This window comes from Zosterops lateralis, assembly GCF_965231275.1.
Source record: "Zosterops lateralis genome assembly, chromosome: 1".
NCBI classification, from domain to species: domain Eukaryota; kingdom Metazoa; phylum Chordata; class Aves; order Passeriformes; family Zosteropidae; genus Zosterops; species Zosterops lateralis.
Window position 1 is genome coordinate 25,657,968 of NC_139762.1, and position 22,051 is coordinate 25,680,018.

The following is a 22,051-nucleotide window of genomic DNA, read 5'->3' on the forward strand; positions in this document are numbered from 1 at the left end:
GGAGTTCTTCGGCCATTTATATAATTGACTGCTAGTGAAAATAAATACAGTGGTTTCACTGGGGTTCAACTCTAACAGAATTTAGAGTTGAAATACATAGCAAAATCCTTTCACCATCTTAAGAGTATCTGCCAGGCAGAAAAAAAATATCAGTCACAAGAAAGCGGAATTGGCAATGCTGTCTGACCAGACTGGCAAAGCTCTTACCTGTACTTCTACAAACATCACCTTTATGCAATAATAAAATAACTCACCAGAGAGATTTTACACCAGTCAATATGGAATTGAGTACGAAATTTTTTATCACAGGTTATTACAGGCTCCATTTCTTGACTGCACCTCAGTTGATTTTGTGGGTTTTCCACTTCTCGTAAACACGAAGAGAAAGGAACATCTGCCCCAACCATCACATACACACTGCAGAAAGAGATGAGTGACAGAGCAGCAGGATGTCTCACAAATCCCCAAAGGACAATGATGTACTCTTCCAAACATTATTGCTGTACACAGTAACATTCAACTGTTATTTAAAGATTGAAATTACTTTTTAAAATAATTTTCCTTCATCTTTTATCTCTTTAAGCATAGAAGTAGCATACTGAAATCAAAAGGACTTTCCTAGCTGCTATTACAACATATTCTGGCTTGCCTGTTAATGTGTTTCATTACCATCAGTGGTGCCAGTTTCTATGAAGTCAAAGAGCTCCACGTGTGGCTTCCTCAGGTAAGTAAATTGGTACTATTTTTGAAAATCGTATTAAAATAGCATCATTTTGTTGAAAGGAAATCCTTGATCTTACTCATCATATATTTTTTAGAGTTTCTTCCCATGTTTTCAAAACAAATTCACAATGACTAGTTATTGCTAAACCTAATACAGATATGAACATACTAACCCCCAGCTTCCTCTGAAAGATTCCATACTGCAGCTATGCACAGCCAACAAAATTTGCTTCAGAATACTGAAAGCTGAAAGTAAACCTAATACTTGATTTAGCATTACCACACATAAAATAAGAGCTTCTACACTGATTGTATTATTCATTGTCATATTTAGGTATATGGAACACTGCTGTAAAATACAGTCTGCTGCACCAGGATATAATATACCAATGGATTCTGAAACAGAAATTAGGTGCCAGTTGCCACTTGTTACAGTAGGCATTATCTAACTAAATAAGTGAAGTGTAGCCATTTGTATTAAGTGACTCTGCTATTACTCTGGCTACTAAAGAAGTCACTTTCCTTCTTTAAATGTGCTCAAAAACTCAAGAGACACAAAAGGGCTCTGAAAAAACCAATATTTTCTGCACACATCTCATATTTCGAACCTTCATCCCTCTTTTAGATACTATTTGACTCCAAAATATCTAAAATGATCTAAAAATAACTAGGCATCTTCACTTTCACCAAGGAAAAGCACTGTCAGAACCATATTTGAAAAAACTGAATCCTTACTAGTTTCCAGTTGATTACTGTTCAGAACAGTATTTATGGTTAAAAATCACAAGTGGAAACAGTCCACTCCAGAAGTTTACACTCAATAACCTGAGCTCCACAGACACCTTATAATTTTCAGAAGAAAGTCAATGGTGCTCCTGAATCACATAAGTAACTCACTTAGTGTGAGTACAGCTAAAATTTACACTGTTACATGCTACCTGCTCTCAGAAATTGAACCTTCTCTGCAATCTCTAGCATAACTTGCTTCAAAATTTTGAATTTAATGAATTGGGAATTGTTAATAACTTGAAAAACATGTCAAGTGACTGCTCAGAAGTAAAACTGGGATTACAAAAAATCACTTATTTACTACCAACTCATTTATAATTAATGGAATTTATTAGTATTCCTTGGATTATAATATCAATATGCCCTGTTGCATCTAACACAATAAACTCCTACTATAACTGGGGCTCATAACATGAGTAAACTTTTCATATCTAATTCCAAAACATAAAACAGCAATTGCAAAGTTTCTAGAAAACTTCTAAAAATACTCGGCTTCTCAGTAACAAAAAACCAAAAGTGAAGCAAAAACATCATACTGACACATGCTTACCCCTCTTTCATGTCATTAATGGGAAGTGGAACTCTCCCTCCCCTGTCAAGGGCTGAAGTGATGTTTATAGCATTCAAGCGTTCTGGCTGCCATACATTTTTCACTGCTCCGAGGAAGTCACCAAGAACTTCACTTGCTAACATTTCTTCCACATTCATATTCCTGATGAAGAATTCCGCTTGATATGGTAAAGGAAAATCTACTTGCGATGAAAAAGAGTGTTGCATTAAACAAAGGCTCCATAAAGCCAATAATAAATCTTCAAAACATCAGGAGTAATGATTAATGTAATACTACTTTAAGATTGATACACCTTTCCAAAAATCTTGCGTCTGAATAAGCTCATTTTGAACTTACTGTGATTATGTTTAATTCAATAGAGAGTGCCATTAGCTGCTACTTGACCTGAAAACCTTCAGTTATTTATAAAACAACAGGGAGATGAAGAAGCAGGCTGGAGGAAGAGTCTTGGTAAAACTTCATTAAATAGATTTAATTACATTCATGCTAATTTGGGGGTCAAAACCAATCTGCAACAACAATAGATTCCAAATTGTGAGGTTCAAATGTCCATATATGCCATAACCAGTTGTCTTTTGATTCTGCCCACACAACTGTTCGTTGTATAAGGCACACACAGAACTAAGAAAACTAAACATGCAGAAAGAGAGTGAAACCCTTCATGTAAGGTCCCTTTGGGAAGACAAGGGAAATTCTGAATTAGAAGCAGTTCAATGAAAAACAAAGATGGAAACATTTTACTGTGAGTGAAGAAAATCAGTCCTGAATGACAGAAATAATCTGGATTAAAAAACCAAAATGAATTAAAGCAGGAAAAATTCTATTACTTCTCCCCTGTGCCCCTGCATTTGGTTTGAATACCAGACAACTATTTTACAGTATTTATCTTCAAAAGTAGGAGCCCATAAAAGGGTTTTGCTGATTCAGTTAAAAATACCACCAGCTATATTCTGTACATACCTTCTGCTGACATTATATTAATGATTAAATTGTGTCTTGCTGTTTCAAAGGTACGCCTGTTATACGCAGTGATCTAGAGTGAAAAAGATAAGATTACAAAACAATGCAAAAATGAAAATTATATAAATGAAACATCAGTGCAAGTTAAATTGATAACTGAGAAATACTTTTCAGTTTTTAAGTACTTTGCCTCCTTATTTTGAAACCTATGAATATTCATTCACTAATATAAAATTTGAAAGGGAAGGTCAATTTATTTAATGCAGTACTACCTTCAAGTCAGAATTTTCTTAACCAGTCTATAGCCAAATACAATTAACAAAGTGATATATGTGAAAATAATATGTTTTGGTCCTGATAGAAGCGTTTTGCCATACATGTGTATTCTTTCTCTTCTGTTATCTTTAAGAACCACCACAGGGACAGATTGGTTCCTCCATTTCCCCACTCAGCCTCCAACCCCCCCTCCATCAATACTGTAAGATCTACATTCATTGATAGCTCCTAGGAAATAAACTACATGGAGAAGTTTTTTAAAGGAAAAAGTGTTGGGATGCCAGGAATTCTCATCTTTGGGACTGCCTATTTAGTTTTAGCTCTGGTCCCAATGAAGTCCCACTCCATTAAAGGATTCAGAATAATGCTCCAACACGAGTAGTTTTTTAAAAAAATCCTGGAATCTGTAAGTGTAGGAGAAGTGAAAACTAGGAGGTAGATGCAACATTTGTGACTCTTATTTTTTTGAAACATACACCTTTATGAATAAAATATGCAAGGATACTAATCTAAAAGTTAAAATATCTAAGATACCTGAAATGCATGCAAGTGGTTACTTCTCAGTGGTGACTGTACTCCAAGGTTGTACTATGATTAAGTGCTCATTCATAAGAAATAAAGAACGAGGCTGGATATCAGTATAATTATGTATTATCTTCTCTACCTTTTTTATCCCTGCAAGGTGATAAATCATTCATGAAACAAACTGAAAAATACTAATTTTCTTTCTAATTTTAAACTTCAGTTCACTCATTTTGAGAGCAAAGGAGAGGCAGAGGAGTGACAATAGTGACAGAACTATGTCGCTTCTCAGCAGAGCCAAAAACCACTGTGACACTGACTATTAAATAATAAAAGTAACAGATGTTGCACTTCTTTTAAAGAATTAGAATGAAAAGGAAAAATGCTGTGGAGTATCTACTACAGGTTTAAGTGGAAAGGGAAAAGCTTACCCAACACAATGAGATGTCGTTTAATGTTACAATTTCATTATAAAACTAACAGAAAATAAATTTGAGATTTCTCTAGTCCTAATTCTCCTAATTTTTCAAAGGTTGGCTTCAACAGCAGTTGAACCACTAGTAGCCAGAAAATCAAATCCTCTGGTTGTACAAGCTCTGTACAGGAGCAGGGCAGTGCCCACTGTGAGCCTGCACTCCACCAGTGGGAGCTGCCAGTGTAGCCCACACACCAAACCAAGGAATGGCAGAGATTGCCTCTGTCCTGAATATTCATTCAAATACAAACTGTTTTTTGCACAGTTTTCAAAGGAGCTTCAGCTCATGAATGCAACCTGCTCTACTGCAGTGCTACGCAGAATGCTAGGCTCCCCTAATAATGAGGTCTCCTCCAGTTAAGTGACCTCCCCATGACATCCCCTCAGGAATTATAACATGATGGAAGTCATATCCAAGCCAGGAATACGCAATCCCTCCTAGAGGGATCTAGGAAGAGGATCAAATGCCATCTGCCCTCCTCACACACCACAAAATTAATTCAAAAGCTACATCTAAGACTGGAACTGCAAGGAATTAATTTGTACACTAGGCAAGATTTATTTCAAATATGGCTCGGGGTCATGCACAGAATGGAGGTCTCGATATAGATCCTAGAATCTAAAAGCACATGCCATTTAAAAACTGGCAATTTCAAATAATGGTTTTCTCTACACAAAACTAAGCAAAGCCTGCCAGAACTTCTGCTCATGATCAATTCTCAGATGTTATTAGTCCTGCTGAAATCAAAACAGAATCATGTATACAAAATTAAGCATGAAACTATCTGCAGTATAACTTAACATTCAGAGCTGTCATTCTTCAGAGGAAGAAAAACTACATCAAATGCAATTTAGAAAAAAAATACTCATCAAGGTTTAAGACAAATATACTGCTGAAGCAGCAAAAAATGCTGTGAACCACACAGTGTCTGAGTCAGTCTTCTATCTATGAAATGCATAGTAGAAAATATTGTCCTTTTTCCCTTTTGAATTGCTGCTCAATGAATAATTAGTGGGTTTAAACATTTGAATAGCTAACTCTCAAAAACATGGTTTTGTCATTGTTACACAGTCATAAGAATTAAATTCACAAAAGTGCTAAGTAAAATAAAACTCATCAATAAAAATGAATAATGAACAAGGGGACATTTGATGAAAAATAATTGAAAAAACCCAAACCAATCAAACCAAAAAACCTAAACAAACAAACAAAAAAACCCACAAACAAACAAACAAACAAACAAACAAACAAAACAAAAAAAAAAAAAAAAAAACCACAACCCAAACCCAAAACTGCTTATTGAATGAACACTTTCATCTAGTGGGGAAAAATCTGACCCATATTTAGGTTGAATTTTACAAAGTTACAATTCAGTTATTCTTCAAGTACAGTTGTTTACAAAGGTTTTTTGCTCTGTATTTTGAATAAAACTTGAATATGAGTAGTAATCAACTATTTAAAAACAAGGAGGAACTTACTGATAGTAACCTTATACTTTAAGCCAAAATACAAAATTTTCAACTTTTGAAAGCAAATACCTCAATGATGGTTGGCTTGCCCACATTTTCTACAGTTGGTGAGCCATACAGCACTCCATCACTGTATGGTGTCCTTTGTATATAGCGCAGCCATCCGGGTCTGTCAGGATAACCCATTAAATTGGTATTAAACGTTATAGGATCATTACTTATTTCACCTAGGTAAGAGAAATTATATTAGAATATTTACAAGAAAATGCTAAATGTTTTGATTTAAATTTTTCAACTAGGAAGTCCTATTCTGCTTTCACTTGTTTTCTGAACCTTTCTAAGAAGAAAAAGAACAACTAAAATTTGCTAACATTTCCCACATCAGAAATAAGTGAACTATTACTTAGCACTTACAGGTATTAAGAAATTCATATCTGGAAAGTGTAACTAACTGCAGACATAATGTGCAGGTACTCCCTAGAGTCTTAGCTAACTGAGTGCTCATGTTCAGTAACTAGGAGTCTGATTTTTAGAGCTCAGTTCCACCTCAAATTGAAGCATCTAACCTTCTTACAGACAAAAGCACAAAGGTTTCAGTCCTTTGATTCCCACCTTAGTTTTATTTATGTTTTTAATGGTGGACCCAGGTACTCACTGTACTGTAAAGACTGGCTGTGTAATCAATAATGCCTGAAAGCTTCTGTTAGCATTAGGATACACATACAGGCCTTTTGATCCAACAGCCTGGCAGCCATTTTAATTTAGAAAACAAATTAATTCAAAAAAGGATTAGACATTCCTGTGAACTGGAGCCACTGATGGTTACTGAATACAGTGGTCCAGCTGAAATCTGTAAAAGCTTCTCAAGTCAAACCAGTACATCAGTTCTTGTGGTTCTTACTGATACTCTTATAAATGTCTGGATTTTACTTCAGTTTATTTTAGCTTTTGTAAATGAAATCAGGCCTGAACAACTACCAAATCCTTGCCACCAAGGCAGTGTCCAGCTGAGGCACAGAACTCAAGTCAAATCCATTCTGAGCCTGCACAAACACCTCTGCCCTGCGCTCCAACTCAGCTTTGAGAGGGCAACAGCACTGTAGGACAGGTGATGAAAGAAGGTAACAGCCCGGCTGGCAAAAAGCAAAAACTGAGCCAGTGAAGAATAAACAGCTCTCATTTCCTCCAGACAGGGACAAAGAGACTGGGATGTGTTGCCTAAGTGTAACTAGTCTTCAGGTACACATTTACACATCTGGTTGAGTAAAATGAACCAGAACCAGACCAAACTAGTGCTTGGGTGCAATACATCTTCCCTCACAATTCTTTCTGGACATCCTAATCTCATCTACTGCAGTCAGAATCACAGAATTCAAAATTATAGAATATTCTGAGCTGGAAGGGACCCACAATGATCATGGAGTCCAAACCTTATGTGAATGGCACATACAGAGCTTGAACCCACAACGTGGCATTACTAGCACCCTGCTCAAAACAAATTCCCAGCACCACAGATGATTTGGGGAAAATTCTGAAAGCCACCTGTGAGACATCCTGGTTTGCCCTTCCTTCATCAAGGTAGGCCATGATAATGATCCAACTCAGTAGACAAAAATAAAAGTATGGTGACAACACCTGACCTCACAGTGAATTTCTGACATAATCACAACTGCCTGTGGGAACAGCAATTTCAACAGGATCTGAAACCAGATTCCTACTGCCTTGGAATCACACGAATGTCAAGAGGCTGCAGTTGTAAAACAATCCATCATTAGCAAAATTTTCCAATTCTTTCCACCTGTGTGCCAAAACTGAGAGAAAACTGGAACAGAGGCAAACTTCACTCTGCCAGTCATCATAACATGAATGAAGACTCAGGTATCCATGCCAGAAAAAACAACCATTTCATAAAGAGAAGAAATTTTTAAAACATTTGGGTTTACTCAAAATTTAACCAATGCTAACAGAAGCTTATTCTTTCTTTAAAGTGAGTCTTAGTAATAGCACGCTCAAATCAATTCAAAAGTTTATTATTGAAACAGGCTTTGATTATGTGTGTGCTGCACATAGGTTTTTCCTATTCTTATAGGAAAATAGCCATATTTATATAAGTTGGATAAAATTTTTCCTTTTCATTGTTAATAAGCATGTGTGGCTGAATGTTCTCTCTCTTCCCACCCCTACCAGATTGCTTACACATATTCTAACCTGTGGTGATCAGTCTTTCAGCTTTATGTATGGCAAAACCATACTTAGGAAATCACAGCTCCTTCTGTAAAACCAATCTGCTTACTAACATTAAACTTTTCCTAAATATAGGAAGAAGGCTGAAGCCAAAGAACTATTTTTCAAAATGAAAGAAAACAGTGTTATGAAGTCTTATATTTGATTTTATCTTCTCTTTTGTCTTATATTTACTATATGCTTTCAAATTGCTCCTTCATATAGCCTGATACATACTATGTCTGAAACAGTGTCCAGATAAATAGCAATTTTAACAGACATAATTAATAAATTTCCACAATTTCATATTTAATGTAAAAGTGAAGGAACACTTCTTCATACCAGATATATTAAGTACAATTTTTCCGCAGTATACAATTATATGCGTCTTTTCGCAAACAATCACGAAGTATAATATTTTAGAAGTGCAGGGCTACAAATTTTATTTCATTTGAAGATATTTCAATAGAAACTAAAACCTATCTTGTTTATCCTATATGTTGAACCACAGGTAGGATAAATAGACTTCAATTCTTTATAACAATGTTTTTTCTGTATTTGCATATAATATGGAAAATCTTAGCATCTCATACCAGGCTTTGGGTAAGGAGGAAATTCCCCCTTAAAGTATTCTCTCTCCAAAACATGAACAAACAGAACTCCAGCAGAAGGGTATACATTCCGATCAGAGTGCACCTTAGACAGAATTGTGTACACTGAAAGGCAGAAGGAGAGATAGGAGACAGAAAAAAGGTAAAAATGAGACATGCTGTAGGTAACTTCATGCATTTCAACAGCAATGCAGGCATCTGGGAGAAGGAAAGCAACAAATATTAGATACCTGTTAATAAGATTTTTAAAAGGTTATATAGCTTTAAGAACAGAACACAGAGCAAACCCTCTCTTTACCCAAGAGGATCCTTTCTAAGACTGCAATAAACAAAACTGCCTATGTTAAGATTGCAAAAGTGGTATAAGCTCTTTATTTTTATTGTAATTTAAAAATATGAGGAAGGCTATTGTAATTTTATAGTTACTTTATTTGTAATATTACATTAATAAAAGTACATTTAGTGAAATATACAGTCACGTTCCCTGATATTTTACATAAAGAAAAGAACAGAAGAATACAGAGGAACCTTACTGATCAACAGTTCTCATTCCCCACTGAACAGAAATGGCAGATTTTTCAGTTCTTGTGCAGAAAAGGACATAGCAATTCATGTCAGCTGATTTTTATGAGTTCTTAAAGCTAGACTTTCTCAGATCACCAGGGTAAAATACATCTCAAACTTTGGTTAGAGAGCTCTTTACTGAAGATGTTGGGCTTGTATTGAAGGATAAAACAAAAGGGCATTTATAAGCCAGTCAAGTGAAACTGATTCCAAACAAAAAAAGTGAAGCCATGTTTTACAGGACTGGGAAACAAAAATCTAAAGAAAACTTAATTCAGAACAATCAGCATATGTAAAAGCAATAAAGTGTTTTTTATTTCGTACAAAATTCATTGACAAGGGCATAGCTTTTTTAAGTATAACACATTTGATGCAGAACTACATACATATTTTAATGAATTAGAAGAATGAAGAAACTATTATAATAAATAAAATGGATAAGAAGCCACTTTATCAACAAGTTTCAAAATGTAAGTATAAACAGAGAATACTGATTTAATAGGTGTTTCTCATGGTGTCTTAATAAGGTGGATTGTAGCTTGTATTACTAGTTTAATTACTACTGAGTTTTAATTTAATGCCCTGAAAAAATTTATCATTGCTAATAGAATTTGTCAGTGAGATGAAGATTACAAAAGTAGTAGATAAAGATGGTAAGCCACAGATGATCACATGCAGAGCTACCAGCCGTGTTTGCTTGCAAAACCATCACACTTGCCAAACGAGAAGAAACTTCATGAGGAATCACATCTCCAAACACAAATTACAGGCCACACAGCATGTAGGAACTTGTAGGTCCCAGAGGGGCTAATTTCAACACTTGGATCAATAAGCAGGACACATAAGAAATGCAGATAAAGCCTATGTAACTTTTTAACGCTGGTGTGATTTTTTAATCCTGATATTATTTCTCCAGCCTTAAAATTATACCAACTTTCTTACTTGAGCTTAAAAAGGCACCACTAATTAGGCATCAATCACAGGCATTTCAGCCCTCACACCACGTACTCTGAGTGGAATCTCTCTCACCTAATTTTAGATGCCTACAGAAACAACATCCACCACAGAGTTAGTCAGGCTCCTTTTATAGTCAGTGGAGAAGAAACAGACACTTCTAGGGGTTGATTTATTTGATTTTGCCTGTATAATGAGATGAATCATGTCCTAGATTCCAGGTTACACTGACTAGATCTCCATGGACTGCACAGGCATCTGACAGGAGATGCAGACATCTGCAATGTAGACCTCCACATTTAGTTACATACTCCCCACTCTTGAAGCTTAATAGTGCAGAATGTATAGCTCTGGATGTACTACTGATTACATTCCACAGCATTTGCTTTTTCCCATATTTGAAAACCACTTTTAACACAATATTGAACAGAGCACATCTCTGATAATTTTATTAATTTGAATTGTTACAATTGTGTAGTTAATAAACCAGTTACTGTAATTTTCATTATGTAGACTTACGTACAATAAATCATTGATTTATTAAAATTAATAAATTGTTATAAAAAAACCTCTGCACTCAATTCTGTGAACCAGCCATAAACAGCACCAGGAAGTTAACTAATTTCCTTTGAAATATTTTCAAGAAAAGCTAAAAAAGTAACATTAATAGAACAGAAAAGCTGGACAAAAATACAGTGGCTGGATGAAAGTGCATCAAATACCTAGAAAAGTTCATTTTTCCATTTCTGATGCTTTTCCTCTACAACAAAAATCCATTTCAAACAGGAAGAACAATGAAAAAGTAATGTGCATTTTTTCTCCATAAGCAATTCTTTCAGAAAGAAACAAGCATAATAGAATCAGTAGTTATTGAAAAAAAACCCATAGAACACTTCTTTTTTCTGCTATAGGAGACCTATTACCACTACTAAATGCCTGCCCATTCCTAGCAATGAAACATTCCCTGCTGCTGAAATAAGTATGCAATAAGGATTTGATGCAGATATAAAACACTGATCTTGGAAAAAAACCCATAAACATGTTTTATCTTGTATGACAAACAGATCATAATGACACAAGTATGGTGATTAGGAACTCAAAAGCTCTTGCTCTTCTTGTCAGAGATGCCCTCCTTGTTTTCACCCAAGAAGTCTCCTCAAAAGCAGAAGGAAAATGATGAGTCTTCAGTTCACTACAGCTATCACTAGCTCTTCAATAATGAAACAAGTGAAATGCTACTTTCTTCACAAGCTTTTAAAACCCATGATTATTTTTGTTAGACTGAGACTGGAGATGAATGTATAATCATCATCTTGGGTGATCAAGGGACGAAACTGAATATACTTAACAAATAGATACTAATCTAATACAGCAGGCTGCCAGCTGTGAATTGTCTGGGCAAATTCCCTGTGGTAGATAAAAGTCTCAGGGACTGCGAAAAGCTTCTGTAAAACTAATCATGGGAAATTAAATATCTTCATTACTTATGATCACATCAGATCCCTGCTAGAATCAGTGACCTTGACAGCACAGCTTTCCTCTTTCTTGTTTCCAGATCACTTGGAGGACTTTCTGTAAATCCCAAAATCTCCTCATAGGTCTTGAACACAGGCACAGCCAGGAATTCAGACAGGATTTTATCAGCCTGTTACCAGAGCCTGTTACCAGAAAGAGAAAACCCCCATCTCCAGAAATTTCAGAAGTTTCACCATGTTGGTTGCAGCCTGTATGTTGATGATCTTCAGGAAAGAATACACCTGGAAGTTCTGGGGTTTTTCCTAGAAATTTCAGGTGGTTGTCTCTCCACTGATATTCAGCAGATGAAGCACAATCTCAGAAATAACTTGATCTGGAGGCCAATCCAGATTGCCTGCCTAGATGAGCAATCAGTGCAAAGCTTCTTCTCAGCCAGTGTGCTACAATATTTGATGTGTACTTGCATAAATGACAGTAAAACAGTCTTTCTACATTCATGTGTGAGAAGACTTTTTAAAATTGTTACAGAGAAGTTATTGTATTAAGCAAACTGCAGAGGCATCTTCAAGCAACCAGCCACGATAAGAAAATGTGCAGTATTAGGTATAAACACAGCCATTATTTCAAGCAAAGCTACAGGAACAGGAAAAGTCAGGGAAGACTAACAAGAACACGCAGGTCTGTGAATATCTGAAGTTTGAAGAAATGTAAAGTTTTCCAAATTACCTACCTTAAAATAGCACCCTATTCCTAAAATAAGGACATGACTGGAAAAGCAAGAGTAATATTAAAAGCAGGTTTGCTTGAACCAACAGGGTATTTGAACTTACAACCTAAACTCACCATTCTTCTGAACAGCCTTTATTCTGCTGATAACATAACTGTGGGCTCGCTTAGTCGTCCAGTTAACAGTTCCATTATTGCCATCAGCAGAGCTTAGCAAAAAAGCTTTTCAGAATAAAACAAATGCAAAAAAAAAAAAAATTAGTCAGACCAACAGACTTCCAGAAACAATGTGAACAGATGGGATCAGATACCTTCTACAGCATGTTTTGGTTTTAGAAAGATTTAGGAACCATAGGTCAAAAAACAAAGGTGTTTGGTTTGAATACATAAATATATAATTATCTTTCTGACAATCACCTTTTTGACACCCATTTTTCCAAATAAGCCAAGTTCACACTAAATGCTTAAACTCAGCAGACACTTGGGCTGACATAATTGTACTGATAACAAAGATGAAGAAGAGTATTCTCTGAAAAATATATTTGCACTGGCAAAACCTCATATACAGGGAAAAATATATAAAGTAGCTTTCACTGGAGTAGTATATTTTGGTCAAAGTAAGAAAAGTAATATAAGCAAGCTTTCCTTTTATAATGATGCTTATATAAAGACACATGGGGCTGATTGCCTTGCAGGTATAGCCAATACTCAATTTTGAAAAAAGAACCCATTAAAAATGGCTGCCTACATCCCACACAACTAGAACACAGCCTGAAATCAGCTGGATACATGCAGCTGAAGGTGGAAGTTTTAAATGCAGTGAGGAGCAAATGATTACTGGAGACAGAAAGCAGCTGTTGAGCTGACAGAAAGACTCCATCTCACCAGCAGCAGAGATGCCTGAGAAAGCTCCCTCCTCACTTCCCACTTTTTGTTCCTGTTCTTCTGTGATGAATAATAGGTATATCAGCTGTAAAGTGCAGAGGGAAGGAACTGCAGTCAGATGCTAGGAAAGGGAAAGTGGCCATAATGAGTAGATATTTTTATTGTGAAATAGTTTGGGAGCGAGACCTCATGTCAAACTCTGGATCAAAGATGTTTTTGGATTAGCATCTTAATGTCCTTGTAAAAACAGCAATACCAGAAACATCAAGTACTTGTGTATAGATGCACCAGTTTGCAGGAAGAAATGAAAAGGTATTGGAAAACATGCACAGTACATGAAAGAAGCCTAAACATCTGTGGAAACTTCAGACCTGTTACACCAGGCAGCTACTAAATTAGTGATAAGACATTCTCCAAACAGAATTCAGGAGGCCAAAGAGATCTGGCTTAAGCAGAAATAAAGATATACGACACTCAATCTGCACATGTAAGACAGGTATTTATTATTGATAATTTGCAGAAAACATCTGAAACTGAATTGAGGACAAAGTTTAATTAAAAATTGCATTTTTAATGCACTTTTAATTGTATTTATTTATTAAATTTAATAATTTGATTAATGCAATAATTACCATACCAATACCATAATGTTTCTAACAACTTTTTTCCCTGCTGAACTGATCTGCATATATTGCAAGTCTTAATATAATAACATCCTAAGGACTATGAAATTTAGTACTGCATAGGACTTAGTGTAAATTTCAGTAATTCTTGAAAAACTCATGGAATTCCTAAAAAGGTCAAATAAAGTTGTTCCATTATTCCAACAGGATGAGCTGGGCAATCAGAGGCCTGTCAGCTACAAAACCAGTACCAGTACCAGACAAAACAATTAATACAAGATTAGATTACTGAATTATTAAATGGAGAGTAGTATTGGATATCACAGTTCTTGTCAAAAATATATATACTTATCACAGTCCTTATTTAATCTTTATTAAAGATTTAATGCATCTTTTTAGACACTTTTGGTGAGCCCACAAGTTTTTCCTGATAAAGACACAATAATGACATTACCCTTAGCTATAAAGCTTCTCTCCTAATACTTCGACTGAAAAGGTACACACTAAATCATCTTAGCATATTTAAATGTAATAAAAAAAAAAAAAAAAAAAAAAAAAAAAAGACAAGTTCCACAATGTGTTTTTCAACATAAACTATCAGTGTCTTTGATTTGGGTTCCAAGTTGTGCTAGGTTTGGCTGTGAGGATTGAAGAAGTTACCTGTCTACCTGTCCATGCTGTGCTGCATTTCACAGGGCAACTGGAAAAGCAACCAGTATGCCTGTTTTCAGATCCTAGAGTTTACAGTGTAATGTTTTCATATACATGACCATTGATTTGATTTCAAATGACAGATGTGAAAAGCAAGAGAATAGGGCTGCTAAAAGGTTAATTTTTTCTATGAGCTTTCTAGTGGGTCTCACGAAGTTTTGGCATTAGCCTTATGTAACTGGGGTGGAGGGAAGAGAGGCAGGATAGAGATGGAGATGGGGAGGCAGACAAAGAATGACTTGTAGGTCTCAAATATACCGATAGAATTTGCAGGTAAAAACAAAGGCTAGGAGACTGACAAATAACAGAGATGAGAGAACAGTCTGCATTATCTGGTAAAAAGGTGATAAGTGATGTGCAGTTCAATAGAATAAAATGTAACTGCACACCAGGAACAGAGGCAGCAGCACGCCAAACACACACTGTGAGCACACAAGTCAGGAAGGCTCAGCTTGGATAACAACCTAGAGATGTAAGTCAGGTGGAACAGAGCTTTCACCAGAACATTGGCTAGAACAGCTGACACGTAAACAGCAACATCAAGGAGGAACAGGCAGACTTGATTTTTGTACTTGACACAGATGTGATCATTGTTCAAATGCTCTGTCTAGCAGAGTCTTCAAGAAGCAACTGACAACTCGAGGAAGGCTCTGAGAAGATCTGAATATGATTAAAGGATGACAAAAGAGACCTTATACTACAGAATGCAGGGATTCAAACTATGCATTTTATCAAAGAGACAGTTTAGAATTAATTTAATCAGACTTGTACTCACGATGAAAAGAATGTTAATAGTGTCAGGCTCTTCAGTCTGTTACACATGTTGCCACAGTTGCTGGAGAACCCACCCATGTCTTCAGCAGCAGGAGCAATTCATAGCTCTGTGCCTGGGACTTGAACATGCCCAGGTGAAGCATATCACAGTTTTTTCTTTCTCCAATTATGTTTAATTATTCTTTAATTATAATTGTGTTAGTTATAAATAAAAGTCACATTTCTATTTAGAATTAGACTTCCCCCCGCCCTTTTTTAAAGCATATTTGTTTATTATTTAACAGAGAGGATAGCCACAACAATTTCTGACCATACAACAATCACAAAAGACCAAAGTATCATTGACCAACTTCACCTTCCCCATTCCTCTACTGCACTCTGACCTCCACACAGTATCCTGCACTCCTACCTACCCTCTTATTCCTTCTTTGAAGTAGGACCCCAAGCCCATCTCTCCCACTATTAAAGCAGCATGCAGCTCCAGCTCTCAGACCTCGACATTTCCCCTCTCTCCTACACTTCCACCTTCCCCTAGGCCCTGACATAAACACATGCTTGTTACTTTGATGCCACAGACCAGGGCCTTGGGCCATGCTTACACTACCCCTTACTCTCTTTCAGCACAACCCCGCTCTAAAAAGCTACCCTAGCACTCCTCTACTGCATATCCCATCTGGCTCAGTCCTCCTTCCTGCATTCTGAGCTGGAAGTGTAGATCCACACACAGCACAATTTTCTGAAGGACTGCTGAGGACAGTTAGAACAGCAGAATAGTTGGAAACCGACACCACAAGTTGAAGTGAAACATCTGTGAAGAGAGAACCTTCTACAAGGTGCTTGGTCCACAGCTGTAGAGCTTGTAGCCAGGCAGTTACTGAGGATCCACTGGTGTCTGCACTGGATACTTGCCCACTTGTCACATCATCCATTAAAGGAGGCAGAAGTTGCAGCACCCACCTACTCTCCCTCCTCTTCCAATTTCCATGCTCTGTCCTCTTGCCTACTATGTAGTACATGGCAGAAATTTACTATGAATTAAAGGGGATTCGCCCAGTGGAAATTCACATTGAGAGTGGATATTGTCTAACCCTCTTCAACAACAGCTACTATGTAAGGAGCAATTAATTTGTGTTAGTACTCCATCATAGATTGCATAGGTCCCTCTACATTCAATTTATTCAAACTGTTTAAAAGTCCAAATCAACCCCAGAAACGTTTCTCAGCTCTATTCTTATTCAACTTTGTTCAGTAGGCAATGGTTTTCCATCTGGTTCCTGTGCTATCCACTGATTACTGTAACATCTGAACATTTCTCCTAAATCATTCAAGTAAAGTAACCAAATAAAGCATTTGTCACTCTCACTGTTAAACTTCAGCATTTGCATTCAATGCTTCAAATTAACTACCGAGAGAACAAAACCCTCATGATTTATTAACAGTAGCATTTACCCACCACCATTCTCCCTCCTACTGCAGGCCTGACAATAGAACTAAATTAGGGTAGCATTTCCACAAAGGTGAGGAAAGCATTGTCAGTTCCTGTGGTTTCAGCCCCAGGCCTGTGGTGTAACCAAGGGATATGACCAGGCCACTCTGGTGGCCTGCTATTTCAGGATTTCTCCTACATTTCTATCATCTTTTGATATAAACTATCAGGGTATCCCTGCAATTGCATTCCAAATTTCTGAGGTGGCAATTGTTCTGAAAGACTAAGGAATTTAAAACAGTCATTGATTTCAATATGCTAAGATTTCTGTCTGCTCAGTAGGTTGTGCTTTCTAACTTTTCATTTTCATAGCTTGGACTGTCACTAAAATAACCTACATTTAAAAGACATTTTGATTGTTTGTGCTGCAATTGTAACAACATTTAGACAGAGATTCAAATTCCTATGAAAGTAATCAAAACTAGCAACTCCCTCCTTTCCTCTAGAAGTCTGCCAAGGAAAGGACTCTACACTGATACTGACTGCTGTAAATTTATCACTCTCTATTCAGGAATAATCCAAAAGCTCATACTGGAAAAAACCAGATACTCTTGTCTAGGTTTTAAATAATTTTTCCCAGTTTGATTGGAAATAATCTTTCTTCTAAAGAAAGGGTTTTACTTCAGTGACTGCAATTCCTGAAGTACTTTAATGAACTCCTAACCAAATCTAAAAACATTAAGGAGCAAAAATAAGCCTCTCTACACTAACACTGAACAGTTACATCCTCTGCTATAAAGCTGACTTTTTATCATCTGGCTTTAGGACCTCTAAGATGTCTCCATGTACTGCCTATAAATAATGTGTTTCTGTAATGAAAAGCCTATTAATGGAATGGCTACTTTTCCCCTCCTGTAATAACTTATTCAAGTAAGTACCTATTGACATTAGATTGTATGTATTGACCTGGCTCAGATTAGTAACACAGGCAGCATGTTCACAGGCAGACAGACATCCAGAGGCTCTCTGAAGGAAATCTGCTTCTCTGCCCTTATGATTTCACCCACGATAGGAAAAAGGGCAGGTGTGCTGTGGTGTTAGTCCGAAAACACCAGACCATCTGTGAAATGTTCTGCCTCCTTGCACAGGGTGTGGTTCAGCAGGGGAGTGTTGCCAACAGCACTTCTGCTGTCAACAGCAGGACAAGCACAGGGATCTGGTTCAGCCTCCTGGATCCTTGCCCCGGCCAGTGATTTCACAGCTGTTTTAAATGGGCATGTCTGCAGCCCTGCTCAAAGGGGGCATTCCCAGCACATGCCTCATCACCAAGCACAGTGGAAATGATCCCACAGCAGTCCTGGGCAGTACATACATTTTAGTCAATTATTTTTGTGGGTCGACTAGTTTTGAGCCAGATGACCCAATCCACAGTATCACAGTACAAGTTTTCAGTCACCAAGGAAAGCAGCAAATAATCCCTAGCTGTGCAAGGGCTGGAGAACGCTTTCTGGCAGCAGTGCAGCCTTATGACAAATTAATGTGACCACATAACCACAGCTTGCAAAGTGAGAACTAATGAGCTTCTTCCCCATTTTTTACCCCTTTATAGGGAAGGAATACAACTCCATTGATCTACAACTCCCTATTCCTGGGATGAAACAGGGGTTCCAGAGACAACATGTGCATTGACAACTAACTCTAGGTGCAGAAATTCAGGGCAAAACCACTGGCCATAGTCAGTCAAACATTTTGATAGCCACTCTCTCTGCAGATACTGGGGGCAATTCATTGCTCTGCGAAACTAATATCACAGACAGCTCTGCTAGTGTAATTTAGCAAACTTCTAGGAAGTCTGTTGCTATAAACAGAGTCAAAGAACACCTAACTAGTTTCTAATAGAAATGCTTAATCCTATATGTCACTTCTCACAATGAAGTCCCATGTTTTTCTAGCAGTGGAGCATCATCAGCTTCCATTTCAGAGTCAATACCTTCAATTTGAGTACTATACTAGACCCCCAGGAGCAACTGAAATTACTTTTACAACCTTTAAACTCTCACGGAACCCCCGGATGTTGGAATAATGTTTTACCTCAAGGAGGACAGGAAGAAGTGAGAGGCAGACAACCCTTCTGACTTCTAACAGCAGCTATCCTCCTCCAAAAAGCCTTTTTTTCATACATTTTTAAGAAATAAAAAAAGCATAAGTCAATTTTCTTCTGTAGATCAAGCGCTACAACACAAATGGGAAAAACTAATCCATGTTAGTTGAGGAGGACTAAAAGAAATCTATTTACAAGTCCCATGCTACTTCTTATGTGTCGTTTTGTCTGTAAGATGTCTCTTGCCTTCTTAAGTAATGCTGCACTACTGTAGAGTTTACTTAAGATCAGGATTCAAAAGAATGGATTTTTATGCTGGGCAATGGCTCACGTTGGAGACAGCAGATGAGGCTGGAAGTTCTTTACTTAAAGAGAACATAGAGGAGCTCAGGTGAGCTCCTGGGACAGCTGCATTCAGATCAGAAACATACTACAAATCTCCACTTTGCCAAAGAATAAATTTTATATAACTATCTCTTAAAATAATGTAACTGAACTAAAGTTCGTGCCTCCTTTTTCACATCAGTTTCAAAGTATGTATTCTTCTGTTTTAACTAATGAAATCTCACTGAACCAACCTGAGAAAGGTCTGAGTCGAAAAGTCATCATGAAAAAACTTTAATACCTCCTTCCTTACCATGCAGACTGGAAAGGACTTGTGGATTAAGCTCACAACGCTGTTTCTAGAAGTTCATTTAGTTGACCTTTTCAAAAATACATTATTTCAGTTGATACTGAAAGCTTTTTCTAAATTGTCCTAGTTTTTGCTTGGTTGCTATCCCACAGTCAGTTATGGAGAGGAGGGCAGAAGAGGCAGGAAAAATTTCCACGTAAGGAGAAAGCAGTGTCTTGCATCCAACAAATGAATCCTCATATTGAACAACTTCACACTTAAGTTCTGACCACATCTTTAATGTATCCAGTGCCTCATGTAAATTCTGCTGCCAATAACCTATGACAAATATGGTCATAAGTAAAAGAATTTCTAGGAGGGTACATAGATACTATTCAAGGGGATATAGAGTAGACTGCTTGCAGATAACACATCCCTGACCTCTCAGAACTCAGCCTCAATAGATTTCTTGCTGTTAACTTACTCTAGGTGTAACAAGTCTCACAAAGGCAGAGCCGTGGCTGGGCTGCTATTAAGCGTTAGCTGTTTGATGTATTTCACTGTGAAGAACCTTGTGGCTGAAAAACTTGCCTACTGCATGAAAGCTATTCTTTAGCTTTTAGGGACCACGATCAAGATTTTTTCTGAATTCCTAATTCTGGTCCGGTTGGACTAAGCGTCAAGATGGGACATAAGGGAGAAGAGGAGCAACCCAAAAGACACCCCCGCAATCACAACAGCCCGCCTCTGGCACCAGGTCCAGGGAGCGGAGGAGCGCAGCGAGCCCGGCCCAGCCCCCGGAGCGGAGCCTCCCGCACCATCCAGCGGCTCTGGGCCGGCCTGGCTCCCGCTCCGGCCTCACCCGCCGCCCCCGGGCTCCCTCGGCCGGGCCCCCTCAGCCCGGCCCCCGCCGCGCCCGCCGTGCCGGGAGGGGCTGTGGCGGTCCTGGGGCTGTGGCGGTCCAGGCCGCCACCCCTGCGCCGCCCGGGGAGCGTTCTCCGGGAGCCGTGGCGTGGGGGGATGCGGGACAGCCCGGCCCCGCACCGACAGGGGCACGGGGCAGCGGGAACGGGGCGCGCAGCCTGAGGGCGAGGCGGGGGCGGTTCCGCCGGGCGGGACGCGCAGCCCGAGCAGAGGGGGCGCAGGCCGGGCGCTGCTGGCGGGGCCCGGCACCGCTGGCCGCGGGGAGACGCGCCGTGACCGACCTGTCAGCAGGAGCGTGGTGAGGGCGCTGTGCGGCCACGGCCCCGCCGCGCAGCACCGCATCGCTCCCCGCTCCTCCGCCTGCTGCTGCCGACACCACCGCCGCCGCATCCTCTGTGCCGCCGAGTACCGACACTCCTGCCGCCGCCTCGCCCCGCGGCGGCCGCAGCATCCTCCCCTTCCCGCCCCGCTCCTCCCCGCCCCGCCCCGGCGGCCGTCTCCAGGCAGCGCGGCCAGGAAATGCCGGGCAGGGCGGGAGGAGCCTCTTGCCGCCATGGCGGGGCGGGCGCGGGGAGCGGCGCTGCTCGGTGTGGGCTCCCCGGGACACGGCTCCCCTCCGGGCGGGGGCAGGGCGGCTGTGGCCCCGGCGGAGGCGGGGGCCGCCCTGCCCTGCCCTGCCCTGCCCTGCCCCGCGGTGCAGAGGTGGCGGGACGAGGCCGTGGTGCCCCGGTGGAAGGGGCGAGGCAGCGGCTGAGGTGCCTGGCCCAGCCAGGCCTAGTCCCGCGCCCTCCCTTGGGGACCGGCGGGGGAGGGCGGCATCCCACACCTCACAGGCCTGCATGGAGCACACGAGTGTGCTGTGCTCTTGGAAAGAGCGTGGCGAAAGCCCTCACAAAAGGGGCCTTTTGAACACTTTACCCCATCATACTGGAGAGGGTTCAGCAGAGGGTCAGAAAGATGATTACGGGTCTGGAGCATCTCTCTTATGAGAAGAGACTGCAGGAAATAACTGCAGTCTTTAGTCTGGAGAAGACTGAGAGGGGATCTCATCAATGCATGTAAATATCTCAAAGGTGGGTGCCAAGAGGATGGTGCCAGGCTCTTTTCAGTGGTGCCTAGCGACAGGATGAGGAGCAATGGCCATAAATTAAAACACAAGTTTTACCTCAACACAAGGAAGATCTTTACACTGAGGGCATCAGAGCACTGGAACAGGCTGCATGGGGAGGTTATGGACTCTCCTGGAGACATTCAGAACCCACCTGGACACATTCCTGTGTGACCTGCTCTAGGTGACTGCCTTGGTGGGGGTTTGGGCTGGATGTTTTCCAGAGTCTCCTCCAATATTAACAATTCTGTGATTCTGTGACAGCCACAGTAGAGCAGGACAGGACACCATGCAGGCTTGCCTGGTGCACACAGATGTGGCGTGCTCTTGGAGGACATCATGGCAAAAGCCTTGCTACTGCAGTTTTCTGATCAACTTACCCTGTTTTAAGTCTTACTCCACACCAAGCTGGTTTGTTTTTTTTCCAGTGTTCAGCAGCTGTTCCTGCAGCTGATGGAGTTGTGAGTGGGATGTCTGGAGGGGTTGGTCAGGTCCCAGCTCCAGGCTCACCTGTGTGTGGAAGCTTGCATTCAATTTCCTATGCCG

At 39.5% G+C, this 22,051-nt stretch overlaps 1 protein-coding gene across 9 annotated transcripts in view; it reads right to left on the minus strand.

Moving 5' to 3' along the window:
* The window catches only part of SGCE (sarcoglycan epsilon), a 32,834-nt gene extending 11,848 nt beyond the window's left edge, over positions 1-20,986 (minus strand). For 4 of the 9 annotated variants that reach the window (XM_083861868.1, XM_083861863.1, XM_083861867.1 and 1 more), the window contains exons 1-7: positions 20,679-20,812; positions 12,458-12,562; positions 8,603-8,725; positions 5,856-6,013; positions 3,044-3,116; positions 2,063-2,264; positions 255-417 (exon numbers count right to left, since the gene is read on the minus strand). In XM_083861868.1, coding sequence (XP_083717994.1) covers positions 255-417; positions 2,063-2,264; positions 3,044-3,116; positions 5,856-6,013; positions 8,603-8,725; positions 12,458-12,562; positions 20,679-20,787 — 933 coding nt within the window. In that variant the 5' untranslated portion in view covers positions 20,788-20,812. Of the gene's footprint in view, positions 1-254; positions 418-2,062; positions 2,265-3,043; positions 3,117-5,855; positions 6,014-8,602; positions 8,726-12,457; positions 12,563-20,678 lie in introns of all 9 variants that reach the window. The other 5 variants (XM_083861864.1, XM_083861866.1, XM_083861871.1 and 2 more) reach the window with 4 other exon arrangements.
* Positions 20,987-22,051: the final 1,065 nt, after the last annotated feature.